At 33.4% G+C, this 16,341-nt stretch overlaps 1 protein-coding gene across 1 annotated transcript; it reads left to right on the top strand.

Moving 5' to 3' along the window:
* The first annotated feature begins 4,961 nt into the window (after positions 1 to 4,961).
* On the top strand, positions 4,962 to 8,591 carry LOC119683770. Its single transcript, XM_038097629.1, has 4 exons — positions 4,962 to 5,196; positions 6,063 to 7,037; positions 7,857 to 7,961; positions 8,053 to 8,591. The coding sequence occupies exons 1-4, from the start codon at positions 4,962 to 4,964 to the stop codon at positions 8,589 to 8,591; spliced, it is 1,854 nt and encodes a 617-aa protein (XP_037953557.1).
* The last annotated feature ends 7,750 nt before the right edge of the window (positions 8,592 to 16,341 follow it).

Here is a 16,341-nt window from a genome sequence, read left to right as displayed (position 1 = left end):
AGTTTCCACAAGTATCTCTAAGAGTATCCATCTTTGATTTATAGAACAAACAGCTTCATAAGGAGGTTTTTGTTTGGATGTTGAAACATCAGATGAAGCATCAGTTAAATTACCTCAAATCAATGGGATGGATTTAGTTTATGTTCTTATATCTAAAGCTTCTTTGGGAGAAAGTCAATTGAACTGCCACTGCAATCAATCCAACAACTTGAATAGATGATAGTCGATACGTGCAATAGAATTTTTTTTCTTTATCACACTGTCATTCTTGTACATATAGATATATAGATACTTTGCAAAATACTCTATCTATTCAGCTTATTTACATATATGAAACATCAGTCTCAATCCTACCTGATCATTGTTAGCTATTAGAAATACATATTTCTTCACTTCAAGCCTATTTTATGATACTATGCTTTTATATAATGTTTGGGCTACAATAGAAGTAAAATGATCAATATTTGTTCTATTTATAAAATAGATATAAATTATCTATTTGCAGTTTGAATGCTTTAACTGAGATATCAAGGATTGTTATGGAAAGCAAGCTGTTATCGAGTTTGGTGTGTCTACTATTCTGGAAGGTAGGCAACTTTCCCCTGCAAGTAGAAAGTAAACTTTCCATCAAATATTGGGTGTAGTTAGATAAGGGAACGATACTATTCCGACAGAGTTGGAAATTCTACTGAACAGATTGCCTACATATTTACGCTGGATTTGTTTGTTTACATTTGAAACAAAGTTTTTTATCGCCCACTTCTTTCCGAGGTGGTTGAACATGAAAAAAATAATTGTCAGCTTAAAATGGGATTCGAAATGCTCGCATTTGTTTAATTGTCCACATTTTTTCTATTTGATATTCTTCTTTGCAATTTTAGCAGTGAAATAAATTCGCATATGACTTTGGATGCCGCGATGTAGGCACCGCTGCCAGTCACTAGCGGCGACCGGCGAGCACCGACCCACTAAAACTATGGCACACAAGCAGCGGGTGCTGTGGGTACAACGGGTACAGCGGGTACAGGGAGTGGAGCGAAAATTGAGAAAAAATAGGAAATACTTTGTAGAGTGTGTAGTGTCCTTTGCCTTTGGGGCGCAGAATTTAATTCCTTTTATTTCTTTTTAATTTTTATTACATTTCGTATATTAGCTTTGACTTTAGTGAATCCACTTTGAATTATTTTCTGTATTATTTTTCTTTTAATTTTATTATTATTTATTTTATTTTATATCCTTTTTGGCTTATTTTCCTGTGAGTAGGGCTTGTGCCGGTGCCATTGCCGTTACAGTTGCTGTGGCGTTGCTTTATTGCAGTGTCGCTGACCAGTGCTCCTCAGCCCGGTCAGCGTGCAGTCATGTTTACTTATGGACTCTGTGAGGATCAGCGGAGCACACACACTGTGTTAGTTATTGTCCTTTGGCGACTGTTTACGACAAACACACGTCGAGGAGTAGGAAATTAAAAATGGCGAAATAAAGTTAAAATATTTTTTATGGCTCGAATTGAAAATAAAAATGTACATAAAAATTATAGAAGCAAAGCACAAAAAGCAAATAATAAACAAGAAAAAGAGAAATTAGACTTAAAAGATTGTGAAATGCAAAGCAACGGTTGGCACCGAACTATGGCGGGCATGAGGGCCGTGGGTGGGCAGCGCCTGCTATTTTACACGCTTGTTTGTAAAATAGCAAAAAAAAGACTAAGTTCGCAAGGCGAGATGCAAAGAAAAAAGTGGACAATATCCAATTAAGTAAAAATTGCTTAAAACCGAGCAAAGTACATATTTTTTTCGCTTAAAGCACAAATATGAACAAAGGATTAACTGCTCCTTTTCAATATAAACTTTTGTGTTTTAGCAAAATTACTCGTAAGTAAATAAATTGAATTAAGCGTAAAAAACTGCAGGAAATTTATCGCCTGATAACGTGGCTAGTTTGTCTTGTCACCAGCAAGAGAAGCTGGAAAATGTTTCAATTTCAAATATTGTCAAAAAACGTCAATCCAATCTTCCAATCCAATTTTGATAGAGTGATTTTCTGTGGGAGGTCTGATGCAATATCTGTGAGAACAAAACTTCCTGTTTCCTTTATGGCATCTTTTTTGGTTCTAATGTCCAGAATTGTAATTTTATACTGAAACATTTCGGAAGGCCCCCAAGAGCTACAAAGTTTCATAAAAAGGCACAACTCTGATTTTTCCAACACGCCCAATTGACATGCCGGAGTTCAATGAAGACAAACGTATTTCCACTACGCCATATATCAATATACCTTAGTTTTCGAGATATTGAACTTTGAACTTTGAAAATATTACGTAAAAACCATCAATAACAGTAAACATGCCAGATGGCATTGTTAGAGCAATCAACATTAAAATTAGAGGTACCAGTTGACAATAGACGCCGGATATAGTTTTTGTTTTTGTGATCAATGTAAGATATTGATACTTTTAGTATCGATATCTCAAGAAGTAAGCAAAAACGGTATATTATGTAGTAAAAGAAGTTGCTCAAAACAGTTGTCTTTACTAAAATTCGTTATCAGAGTGGCATACTTTGAACATCAGATCAGAATCAGCTTCTAGTAATGCTCACTTCCTGAGATCATGATTTTAAGTCTAGTATTCTTAATAAAATAAAGAAGTTGTGATTATATCATACCATCGTTTGTTCAGATTTAACTTATGAATGCGCAGATAAAGCTAAGTAAAGCTAAGTATCTAGCTGCCTAAACTATAAGGTTAACGAAAAATCTTTGAACCGGTGATACAATATCACCTTTCGTTTAAAAGAAAAGCAGTTTAAAAAAACAGTGACAGCGGTATTCCTTTAGTGGCGTAACGCCATTGAGGTGGTCGAATTAAGGAGAATCTCAAAAAAGATATCTTGATGCGATTGAAAACGATCTCAAAAAGTTATATATACAAAACTGCAGAATAGTCAATGATTGAATAGACTGAGAAGGATGGCAAAGAAAACTTTGGTTCACTCAGGACTATATTGCCTTATATATATCTGTAATATATAGATATTAGAAGATATTCTCCAAATTTTAAAAACCCAGAATACTAAGTAAATACTATTGATTGTTGATTTTTAAATACGATAGAAATAGATGTTACTAAGTCGACTTCTTCTCAAAATATATATTTGACTGGAATTGACTGATTATGCTATAGAAATGGGAGAAGAATTATAAATAATTTTGAGAGCAGTAGAAATTTTTAATGCTTAATTTTTAAAAACTTGAGATGTTTTTATAATGATTTTTACTTGAAAATTGAAAAAAAAATAATACAAGCATTATACAAGTATAGTCTTTTAGCAGAGAATATTTGCAAAAATAGCATAGTCATTCACTTTAACATACATATTCATTTAAAGCATATAGGCATTGATAAAAGTATATATAAATATATTAAAATTTATATCTATCGATTTTTATAGGGCAAATGTCTAGTTTTCTGGTGGGTTCCGAAACATAAAGGACATGAGACAATAAAAGAACTGTTTGTCTCGTCAAATGAGGAACCAAACATCTATTCACTGGGGTGTAAGATAAAAAAAACTCTGGTATTGGTGTAAGTACCAATATAAAAATTACTTTTAAGTTTGTAAAGCTCAAAGACAAAGCAAGAGATTTATAGATATAAGCAGAGAGGGAACCGGGTTTCAGTTACAGCATTCAGGCTGAGTTACTGTGTGAATATGAGCCATTTCAGTGAGTAATATTTACCATTTTTGTAAAATGGATATTAAAACTTCGTAACACATAGTGGGAAATGACTTGATTCATACTACCTATGGAATAAAATAAAACTATTAAAGGTTGCTCTAGCTTATCTAAAGTCTAATGATCGACTGGAGTGAACTGGAGTGAACACAATAGATCAACTGAGTTGCCATGTAGATTAATTTTCACTTCATTAAAGCAATAATTCTCTGTCTTAAGAGTAGAATTAGGATGACATATGACAAGTGAATTTTCTAAAATTTCAGGTTTTTTTAGATCAAAAACAATATGGAAGCAGAAAAGTACAGGGTCTTTAACTGTTATCTGTTTTTAAAACATATATGAATGAATGTATATATCGGCAAAATCTATGAATCATCAGTAACTGCTTATAAAATTATTGGTGGTCATATTTCAGCCACCACTGTACTTTGAACTTGAAATTGAAATGAAAGTTTGTGTGATCTTCGTTGTCATTTCATAATCTTTTGGAGCACAAGAACTACTTGCACTTTCCGTCTGAACTCAAAAAAGTTTATTGACTTCAACGGCTTCAGAGAGCGTCCACAGCTTCATTGATGAATGAAATATTGAATGAAAAAGTATCTGAAAATAATTCATGAAGTCAAGACGAGTTTGAGTTTGTCTACATAAACAAATAAGCCGACAGATATTTCTTATCTTTTTGACCCACTTCGGTGCCGTGTGTGGGTGCGTCCACCAGTTAATTTATTGCTTATTATGGGTTATTATTTTACATCTAAGATTCTTTGACACTCTGAAGAGATTGAAGCAACAAAAGTGAAAAAAGAAACTTTAAATAAGCAAATATTTTTTACCTCGAGCGATGATACTCGTACTTTTGCCGGTTTCGTGATGAAAACAAACAATGGAGCCCAACAAAGTATCATCAATTGGATTGGAAACATATGATTAAAGTTAATTTTTAGGAAAACTGAAACTTGAAGCTTTTTCTTTATTTTTAAATTTATTCATACGAAGAAAAAATAAAAGAAATCGATGAAGACTGACGTCTAAACTCGAAGACTTCGGATGGCATTATTAGTTTTGCGGGCTTCGTTGGCAGACGTTGTCATATTGAAAGCGTTTGTGATATCGAAGATTAGAAATTTGTTAAATCTTAAAATAATTTTAATTAATTTAATTTTTTTAGTCTTAAATGAATTAATTTATATAAAAAAAAATCTTACGAATTTCACTTACTAATGGCTATTAAGAATATTTTAATTGTGTCGTTGACATTTTGTCTAATAAAATGCATTACTGCTTTATATGAGGAATGCAATCATGTAGTGAATTTGAGACCCGGTGAGAAAATATATATTAACTCACCTTACTATCCCGATCAATATCCAATCGGCACATCCTGTCGTTATACGGTAACGGCACCACTGGATCACGAGTTGAGTTTTAAGTGCAATATACGATTAAGCTCGGTAAGTAAAGCCAAGGTGTGCTACAAAAATAGTTTACTTAAGATTTTCATATATAAAAATTTTTCGACAATGAAAACATACCGATATGTAGCGATGCAGAAAAACCAGGCATTGAAAAAGTTTTTTAGAAGGAAAAATAAATTATTAAAAATCAGTTCTTGCATTTTCAAGTGTCTTCAACTAGTATTTTCTGTAAAAGTAAATATGTGAAGTATTTGAATGCAGTTCCTATGATGGAGTAAAAAAATATTGCTTTTAAGTGGAAGTTCTAAAGCCACTTGACCAGATCCATTTACTTAAACATCAAACCTTTGCTTCGGTCTCAATTCATATAATTTGAATGTAATTCAAAAAACAAGCTCCTTTTCAAATAATATTTTCACAGCAATTAAGTGAAAATAGGTTTTTGTTTTGATACTCAATTTCTAACAAATTAGCACCTTTTAAAGTGACTACCCACTCACAACAAAACGCCAAACTGGCATTCCTCAGCGGAAGTTAATCCCACTGCGTACCACGGCAGACAGATGCTTCCTCATTCCAACAAAAAAACTGTGGAAAAAATTTAATATTTATATTTTAGCACAACATATTCTTAGTTAAAATTTCATTTTGATCCTTTAAGCCTCGAAAAAGCGTAGGAGGAAATATCCGAGAAGTGCTCGACTTGCACAATTTCACTTCTGAATGCTTCGAGTTAAGCTGTTAAAATCCCAAAACTCTTTATTTTTATGTGTTATTCAAAGCAGTTTTTTTTGTTTTTTTTGTTTTTTGACTTTTTTCCTACTTCATCATAAACTTTTCTTTGCAAATCTTTTCACACACATTAACAATAAATAAAAAAGAAATTTTTTTTATAGCCACCCGCAGCCACGCGCTGCCTGAACGAGGTCTTCTATTTCAACCGTGAAGGAAGTGAATTTTTAACGGATTCCGAGTATTTTTGTGGGTCAGGCACAATGGAAAGGAAAAGTTTTCTGAATAAAGCGGTTATTTCATACATTTCGACACCCATTTACAAACGCAATTTGCCAAAAGTATCAGAAGCAGCAATAAAAACAACAACAGCATCCACAACAAAAAGTCCCACCTTCACGGCAACATCTAAGGAAACCCTTACAACCGTTGGCGCAAACGGCAGTGGCAACACTACTTCCGCCGGCATTAAGGTACAGCAAGTCAAAACGGAAGCTGACTTAAATAATGCCTTGGCATATGTAGTCGCTTTGTTGTCCAACAACTTTGACGAAAGTGACTACACAACATCCACATCCACATCCAGACCCACACCAACAATAATGGCCATAAAATCATCAACAATTGCAACAAGAAAGAAGCAAAAGAAAACAAATCCTCCAGCAACAAGTAAAATCTCGTCCCACTCACCCACCGTCGCAGGTGCATCGAATGTCAGATTTTCGAATAAAGCGAAGCCAACAGTAAAGAAAGCAACACCAACAACAACAGCAGCGACAACAACAAGAACGGCAACAAAAAAAACTAAAAGCTTGGCTACCGTGTCTGATGTCTTATCCTCAATCACGTGGCAGCACACTTCCATAATGGCCAATTCCTACTCACTTTCCAACACTTCAATGACTTCGAGTAAACGTGGCAGAATTGTTTCCAACTCTGCTGGCTATAGTCTTTTCAATGGTGCTAATGGAGTCGGAGGTGGTGCTTTTTCTTGTCTTGTGGAAGTTATTGAGCCACAATGTGATTGCGGTTGGAGTATGTCAACGAAGATTGCTGGCATCTCGAGTGTCGCTGGTGTACATGAGTTTCCGTCAATGGCAGGCGTATTGACTGTTCGATTCAATAAGATTTTTTGCGGCGCCGCTATAAGTAAGTAGGAGTATCGATAGGAAAACTAAAGGAGTACCTGTTATCATATGACTTGAACATTTTATTTCATCAATGCTATAGGCATTGACAAAGTAGTTTTTCAGAGACGACAATACAATGAAAGAATATTTTCCAACTTAAAAAAATGAAAGGTGAAAGGTCTACCTATTGAGCCAGAGAATATTTTAGTCATTTAATTGCTCTATTTGAGTTCATATTGAAATTATCTTAAAATTATCTTTTAGTTTCTTTTTTAGTAATGAAATTATTGATAGAAGTTATCAATAAAATAAGTAAGATTATTTATAAGGGAAAATCTGCGGTAACTAACTATCATCTCGACCCCTTATGAATTTGTTGCAATCATGATTTAATAATAAGCTGCAGCACTATAAGCATTTTATTTTCTTTGAGAACATTATGAGGTTCCGATATCTGGTTCTGACAGTTTTCCAAGATCTTTGATTCTTCTTCTTCTTCTATAAAAAGAGATAGAGATAGTCAGTTGCTTCTACTATTTCCTAGATTTGATTGATTTGAAGATAGATGTGCAAGTGGCTGGTAGTAAGTTCGATAAGAGAAGTATCAAATGAACTATTTTAGAGTATTTTGAATTTCAAATGACAATTGATTATTGACGTATTTTATATTAAAATTATTTGACCTATGATCGTGAGCTGAAAGACTAGCTAGTAAAAAGCTTCAAACAAGCAATTCTCCCACTGAACTCAAATTGAATTTATTTAAGTTTTAATCTTTAGAATTCGATGAATTTCCAAAAAATATCTCAGCTAAAAATTATTTTATTTTTTTTTACAGTACATCACCGATATTTGCTCTCAGCGGCGCATTGTTTCCTAACGGGAGAGACAAATCGTACAGACTTGATTCGCATAGTTGTGGGAGAGCATGACGTATCGACGTGTGAGTTCATTATTTAAATATCATTTATATTTTTTGCAAGGTTTAGATTATTCATATTATGATTGCAATAATAAAAAAAATCTTGTTTTAGTATTCGACTCAGTTTATACACGCACCTATGAAATAGAATCCATCACACCTCACGAGTATTTCCGCTCCACTGCTACAAATGTACGTAACGATATTGCTTTACTACGTACACGCTACAGTATGGAATGGAATCGTGCCGTAGGACCTGCTTGCCTACCATTTCGTTATGTAGACGGCAGCAAGCCGCCCAGACCGGGTCAACAGTTAGTCACCGCCGGTTGGGGTACAACGACCTTTGGTGGAGCACAATCGTCAGTGTTGCTGAAAACTACATTAGATGTAATATCTCTGGAGCAATGTCGGCGAAGACTGCAGTCAGTGCCGCCAGCTGCATTCTGCACGTACACACCGGGCACTGACACTTGCCAATATGATTCTGGCGGTGCACTATATGCTAGAGGAAATCATCTTTTTGCCATAGGTATTATCAGTTATGGTTTTGCATGTGCATCGCAGCAGCCATCGGTGAATACGAAGATTGCCAGTTATTTAAAATGGATCAGAAATAAAACTCCAGAAGTAAGATACTGTATTAAATGAAACTTTCATTTTTTCCATGATGTATTCATGATTTCAAATCAAATATATTCGCGCTTATATAAAATACAATCTATGTAATTAAAATTCATTTTGTTATACTTATATATACTTCTTGTCTGAATGATACTCATATACTTGTGCCTTTCTCAACTGTGTCACTTCAATTAATTTGCTAAGGTGTAAATTTTTGCACTTATCTGTGTGCTCATAAATTAATCAGAATTTAACGCTCCGAAGATTTTCTTCTATAAACTTCCCTGTATCTGCACTCGAAGCATTGGGTAGCGAATTCGGTGCAGCCAATTCAAAGCGCAATCAAACGAAAATGTCAACTAATTAACGCCTAAAAGTATGCACTCGATTACGTACACCAATAGGCTGAGCAGTAGCATAAACACTCTTTTATAGAAGTAAATCAATCCTTTTTGCGCATTTCATATCTTTTTCAATTAAGCACTTTAAATCAAAATAACAGCAGCCTCACCAATCTCCTCACCGCTGCTCGCCCACTTCTCAATCCTCACTTTGCTCCGCACTCACTCTATATCAATTGATGTGTCAATATTAGACGTTTTCATGGGTTTTTTCATTCTCGATTTTGTTTCAGCTTTGCAATTTCTTTTCAAAATAAATAATTAAACGTTAGCATAACATATGAAGCATGCTTTTAGGCTTAAGAGCACATAGTTACCGTACAAAAACGAAGAAAAATGAAACACAAATTACGTGTATGGCACAGGTTACGCCGTAAATTTGCCATTTCGACAAGCAAATGCATCAATAAATTTTTATTTTGCGCAGAATTTTAGCTCCACACATTCTTTTTCTTTTGCCTACGTTTAGGCGATTTAAATAAAACATATAGGCGAGTACTAAGCATGCTCTTAGACGTGTTGTATTTGTTTTTTTGCAAAGTTGGACAGTACAATTGAGTTAGGAATGTATCTGAAAATTTTATTTAGAAATTTTAAATTTAGTAAATATTGAAGTAAATGGAAACTAATCACAAATAGTGCAGCTGTAATTAATCTCAACTCGAGAGAGTATGGAACAAGCAATGCAAAATGTATTTAGAATGATGTGAACTTCCATACATCTATATGAAGTACTTGTACATCTAAATATGTCCGAAACATATTATTTTGAATATACTCGTTGTTTATATACTCGGAAACTATCCGACCAATTTTAACCAACATGTTTGTAGAATATTATGGGATGAAAAAGGAATGGTGATAAGTAAGCTAGGTTAGTTATGAACTTTTAAATTACACTGAAATGTAACAATGACATAATAATGAAAACATTATATTTTTGGATAAAGTAATACGATAATTTGAGGATCGAGTTCATTAACTCGTCTAAAGTGTTTTATTACTGATATTTTGTAATATATAAAGTAAAAATGGCAGAAAAAACATTAACTGAAAGGTGTGTATAAAAAAAGTGCAGTGAGTAGAAATGATGAACAACGTAATGAACATTTGAAAATTGAAAGATTTTGGTTAGCAAAAACTTGAAAATAAATTACAAAAACAAGGTGTAGCGAACCTTTTTAGGCGCTACCAATGTGCAATAAAACCCAACACATGTGCTGAACAATGATAACACTCGTTATGCCTACTGAATTTCGCGATCTGAATATGAGAACTATATAGACTTATTTTTTAAGACATATGTTTCTATAGGAAAGGCTCTTTCATTGAATCCGAATTCTTTTCTTACTGTGCTCATTATTTTGAACAGAGGTTAAGGCAGTTAGAAATCCAAACTATCCTCAGCGATTGCCAAATTAAGTATAATCACCTTAATCATCAAGATAACATTAGGACTAACATGATGAAGAACACAAAACAGAGATCGTATGGAATAGTAGCATAAGAAGCTTGGAATAGTAGTTTTTCTTACCAATGATAATTCAAAAGGTTTTAGCAAAAAAAAATTGTCTTTTTAGCATTTTATAATGCAAATAATCACTCTTAAAAATATAGCTCTTATCAAAACCTTAAGGGTTCAATGAGAAGCGCTTTTAACCTCTCGTGGAACCTCTCCATTACAATTTAATGGAAAGGGATAGACTGCCAATAGAAGTCGTTAGAGTAACCCTTAGTTTAGTTATCTTAATTAAAACGAAACTAAGTTTAGGTGCAGAGCCCACGGATTGCACATTGCGCAGTTCTCAATCAATAAGAAAAATACAAAAAAACATTATGAAAGCGCCTAAATGTATGGAGAAAATTGCTGTGCATTTGAGGTTTAGTTTAAATTAGAAAGTTGGCTGCAAGGTTGCAATTTAAATAACGTTTTCTAATTTTCTATTTCATTTTTCGGAACTGCTTTCGCAGTTAAAAACCATTTATGCACCTGCATGCAGGCCGCCCGTACCATTGGCTTGCATGCATTTATTTCATGTCGGATTTTGGCATCTTTTGTATTATTTGCCTTGCAATTTGATGTTTTCTAATAGACTAGAAACGCTCTGCAGTGCATGTGCATATGCATGTGCATGTGCAGTTTCGTTTGGAATCGAAAGCGCGCAATACTAAACTAGCCTGTGCCCTTTCATTAGCCAAAAACTAAAGGCAATTCAGCATGAAAAGCCGAAACCCTCGTGAAGATAAACTCAGCGTTTCCGCTTACAATTGATTTTGTATTCAAAAAATCGGTTTGACGTTTTCCGTTTCTTTTATTTTCAATTAAATTTAAAAAAAAAATAAAAGAACTGTTTGCTGCACGTGAATTTGATGTGGCAAGAGTTGGGCTCAGTCAAAATGTCCATTACATAAAACCCGATGCGCACAAAAGCCTTTAAATCAACGCAACAAAGACTTTTCCTGAGTGCAACTAAAACTACAAAAAATCAAGGAAAATTTCAAAATGAAAACTGTTTTGAGAATTCTGTGAATTTTGTGGTAAAAATTACTGCTCAAGCGTTGAAGTGGGTTGTGATAGGAAAAACCCACAACAGCAAATTTTCCTGTTGCAATTTTTTAAGTTGAAAAAAATTACAATTTCAATTTAACAAACCACGACCGAAAAATTTGATTTGAACGTTTTGTGGTTTTAGGATTATATGTTAGAAGAGTATATGCATCAATTCTTCAGAGCTCAGAAGTTTAGCTAAATCCTTAAAGCTAGTACCAGAGGTCTACTGGGAAATACTCACGTGACTTACATAAGTAACTTCAAAGTTACCTCATTTTGCTTTAATTAGTTATAGAAAATCCAGAAAGTTCGACTGCTCTCAGTAGAAATAAATTATAGTTTTACAATGTAATGAGTATAATATAGACTCAAGAAGAGTCAAAATATTGAATATTATAAAAAATAATAACAAGAAGGGACCTAAAGCCAGCAAAATATAAAAAAAACAATTATAATAAACAATGTAAAAAATTTTATAATAAATTATAAGTTTGTCTGTATATTAAAGCGTTATCTGCCATAAGTCTTCCCGAAAAGTATGTTTCGAAATAGTTCTAAACAATTTAAGGTTTATAGGGCAACACGATAGGGCAACTTGCTTCAGTGGATACTTAGAAACACCGTGAAATCTAATCATAGCCAGATCGTTTATATAAGTATTTGAGAAGAAATGGATCGTTATTTATAAAATATCCTGTATATTTTCCAAAAAACCAAGAAAAATCTTTATTTCACAATTAGTCTTAGATTATATGTTAAGCATCTTAAAAACAGCGATGAAAAGTTCTTATAATTGATACATAGTGTAATATATAGCGACGAGTTAGATCTATCTAAAGTGACACAATTTCGTTTCTGCATTTAAGGGAATACTGAATGACTTTCAGGATTGATGTGAGCCATGTCGAGTATACTGACCAGGGAGCGTGTAATTCTTCGACTAACTCCTCGACGAGGCATAAATATTGTGCAAATATTGAGTAATTTATTTTTGGTAAGGGAAAGTTGTAGTCTTAGCGAGTTGCAATGGTCATAATACTCTGTTGAGTTTGGAAGAATATTTTCACAATTAATCATTAATTTGCCAATATATATACAACATACGAGTATAACGTAGAACCAATTTTAAAAATGATAACTTCACAATAGGTAATTCATTAAATTTATGTTCAACGTTTTAATTGTTTTACTAAATTAAATAACTATGATTTTTTCTGCAAATGGCAGCTTAGATTACTTTATAACTTGCTTACTTGAAATCAATAGTAAGTAAAAATATTTTATCGTTGCTTCTTAACTCGTGACTGAAGAATAATTTTACTTCACTTTGTTTACAACGCATCGTCACAGAATTGCATAAACCGTAATTGAGTTCTCAATCCTGGCTTAGATAAATCTCATTCATTAGGTATTAAGCCTCTTGCTCATATCTCTCTTCCCTGATCACAGGAATGAAGTTTTGACATTCCTCTGGAAATCTTCTCCGTCCATTTCTAAGACGTGGTTTTAGTGGGTTTAAGTCTCACATTAAGTAATCAATTGTATTTTTTCTTATATTCATTTAATCATTTTTATTTATTTTTATATATAACTTTAAAATCTAGATTAATATTAAATGGATAGATTAATAACAAATGGATAGAAATAAAATGATAAATCAATCAATTGCCGACCATGGATAGATTTCTATTGTAAAACAACAAAGCGATGATATTAAATTAGATTGTTAATTTGACAGACTGAAAGAACTTGCAGGTACATATGCATAGTATTCTAATATGATGTCAGCCAATTAAATTAATACCTAAATTCATCTATAATTCGTTTCTAAATACTTTACCTTAAAAACCATCTTTATCAACACTAACATTACAATCATTATCCGATCGTGAATCCCGATAAAAAATCACTAATCGAACTTTATTTCAAGCCAATGTCATTCAGTGGCTCTGTTCTAGACTCCATGCTTCCTAGTCTACATTATTCTTCCAACACTAAAAAATCATTGAAAAATGTGTATTGCTGAAGTCCAATTGACCAATGAATGTTTTCTTACATCGAGAATCTTACACTTGTGAGTGGTAGCATATGTGAAAGTGTACTAGACTATTCTAATTTGTATATCGAACATGTAATATGATCAAAATGTAATTATTGAGTTAGTCAATTATAATTTTACTATATTTTGGATTACGCATTATTTATAATACCATAAACAGCTTTAAGACACTATAATGTTACTGTTTAGATTGTTTATTTCTTCAGTATGCCCAAATGGAAGAAACACTTACGAGGGTAATTCATGCATCATAAGGATCCAAAAAAGATAGGCACCATAGTGTCTTTCATTAAAGAAATAGGACTTGGAGAAACACTCCAATCCGACCAAGTGGCACAATAAGATCTTGTAGATCGCAGTGCATGATTCCTTCTTTTCAATAATAATAATAGGATGCCCACTTTGGTCATGAAGCAATAAGTAATGTTTGAGAAACAGAAAGGAGTACTAAATCCAGCTCAGTTTAGAGTTTCTTAGTCTGATAGAGTCAGTTTCTAATCACTAGAAATAGGGATTAGTATCCGTAGTTGCTGTTTCAGTTGCCATTTCAGAAATGAATTCATATAATGGCATATTTGAGACTGTTACCACATCACTTTGAACTTGAACTTGCCACAAAATGCATTCCAATTACAACATGCAATATAATTAAACAATTAAAATGATTTTATTAAAAAGCATAATTAGAATATAGTATGGCAATAAAAATCTATCTGAGCACAGCAACTCTCAAGTACTCACGCTAATTTTCTACGTGAGACATCAAAGCACATTAGGCTTTCATGTTTAATGCAGCTTAATTACATCATCAACAATTTCTCTCATTGCGGCAGCATGGAACGGTGAGGACGATAAGGACGACAGGGACGATAAGGACAACAATCAAAGCAGCATAAATTGCAACACTTGAAGTTCGCTGTTGCCGCTCCCGAAGCAAATTAGCAAAAAATATCCTTGCTTCCGTTTGTTTTCGCTTTTACGATAATTGCTGAATTTTTTACAGCCACAATTCGGCCGGCACAGCTCGCTGTGCTTGCTCGCTGTGTTGGTCAAGTGTTGCAAAGTAGCAAAAAATCAAGTACTGCAAATCCTTTAATTATTTTAGTATGGTTTTTTGTGTTTTATTGTACCGCTGGAGCCTCGCAACAATTGCATAATTAAAATATCAAAATTAACTCAGCAAAGCAAAGGAAAATCTTGATTTGAATCTGAATCTGAATCTGAACCTGAATCAGAAACCGAAACTGAAACTGAATTTGTTGTTTGCAAGTTAATTGCAGACAAACGAAAAGACGGCACGGACAGCTCTGGCGTTCCACGGACATACAGCGGAGCAGACATGCCTCAACAAAATTCAGAAAATTCGGTTCGCAGTTCGTCTGAAAGGGATTCTAATGTTGGCGGCACTTCATTTTTCTGTAGCTGGCGACCCATAGAATGCATCGCCGACGCAGTACTCGAATTAACCCTTTTTTAAGTAGCGTTGCACGTTTAATTGTTCCTATTCTCCTACTCATGTATTTTTTTACTGTGCAGTTTCCTTCCTATCGTTTCTTTGCTTTATTGTGCTTCCTTATTTGCTTTTTTATGCTACTTTTCTGAATAAGTTTTTCAAGAATCGCTTTGAGCTTTTGTTGCATTTATGTGTTGAGTAGCTGCTTACAATGAAGGCAGTAGTCGCATCAAGCATCAAGTATCCTTTTTTATTTGCCAATTTTTTGAGCATATATTTAGGCGCTACATACGGTATGTGTACGAACCGTTATGCTTATAACTTGTATTTTAAAATCATTCTAATTTAGTGTGCTTATATTATACAGACCTATGAAGTATTTCACAATGTCGACTTTTACATTTTAAGTCGTCACTGCTCACATAGCCCTACGTTTCCTAACTAACTCATTTGCAGAGCTGAAAATAATTTATTTAAAAAAAATGTATGTGCTTTGTAGGTGCATTGTTTGAGGATGACGGTGACGTGACGGACTTAGTAGCTGAGCTTGTCTCTGCTAAGTTGATGACAATAAAAATTATAAAGCATAACTTAAGTGCACTTGACTACATTTTTATAATAATAAAAACAATATTAAAACGTTGGAATAGGAAGGGAAAACCACTTCTATTATTGCTCTGTTCTTTTTAGTATTCTTTCCTTTACGAATATATATGCAAGTAAGTATATACAATATAAGCTATTTTTTATCGGTTCTACATTTTAGTCGCCATTGTGGCCGTAGCAGTTTCCGTGTTAAGCGCTGAAAAGTAGTAACATAAAATAAAATTAAGTGGCAACACTTAAGTTAATAAAACATTGTTCAGGTATTTGAATTGCAAATACTCAGAAAATAGGCCGCTTGCAAGTATCTTAGTAAATACTTGCGAACATCTGAAATGTAATTGAACTTTTAAGCATTCGGATTTTTAAAGTTAAAGGAAAATCGCATTGTGCTTGCTTTAATGGCAAAGAAGTCTTATCTCCGTCAACAGAGCCTTGCAGTATGGATATTTTATATACATGGAGGCAACAGATGTATGTATGTTGAAGCTGTAATAATTATTCATTAGTTATGTGAGTATTTGAAAGGGTCCCAAATACTCTCTTTTTTGTTTCAGCTATTACTATCCAATTAAATGAGGAAATTATATTCAATACTCATTTTATAATTTAATATAATATATTAATTTTTCATTGAAAAAGAGTAATATATTGAACGGAGTTCATGATATGAATTCATTAGTGTGATATTCATTGGTAAAAGTAGGAAT

This window comes from Teleopsis dalmanni, chromosome 2 (assembly GCF_002237135.1).
Source record: "Teleopsis dalmanni isolate 2A chromosome 2, ASM223713v2, whole genome shotgun sequence".
Lineage (NCBI taxonomy): Eukaryota > Metazoa > Arthropoda > Insecta > Diptera > Diopsidae > Teleopsis > Teleopsis dalmanni.
Note: the sequence above shows the minus strand (reverse complement) of the source record. Positions and strands in the feature narration are given on the sequence as shown.

Excerpts from the sequence above, each read along its gene's own strand:
- LOC119683770 (XM_038097629.1), top strand. The coding sequence starts at position 4,962 with ATGGCTATTAAGAATATTTTAATTGTGTCGTTGACATTTTGTCTAATA. Across the intron at positions 5,197-6,062 it reads TATACGATTAAGCTCGGTAA|CCACGCGCTGCCTGAACGAG; the intron begins GTAAAGCCAAGG and ends AGCCACCCGCAG. Across the intron at positions 7,038-7,856 it reads TTTTTGCGGCGCCGCTATAA|TACATCACCGATATTTGCTC; the intron begins GTAAGTAGGAGT and ends TTTTTTTTACAG.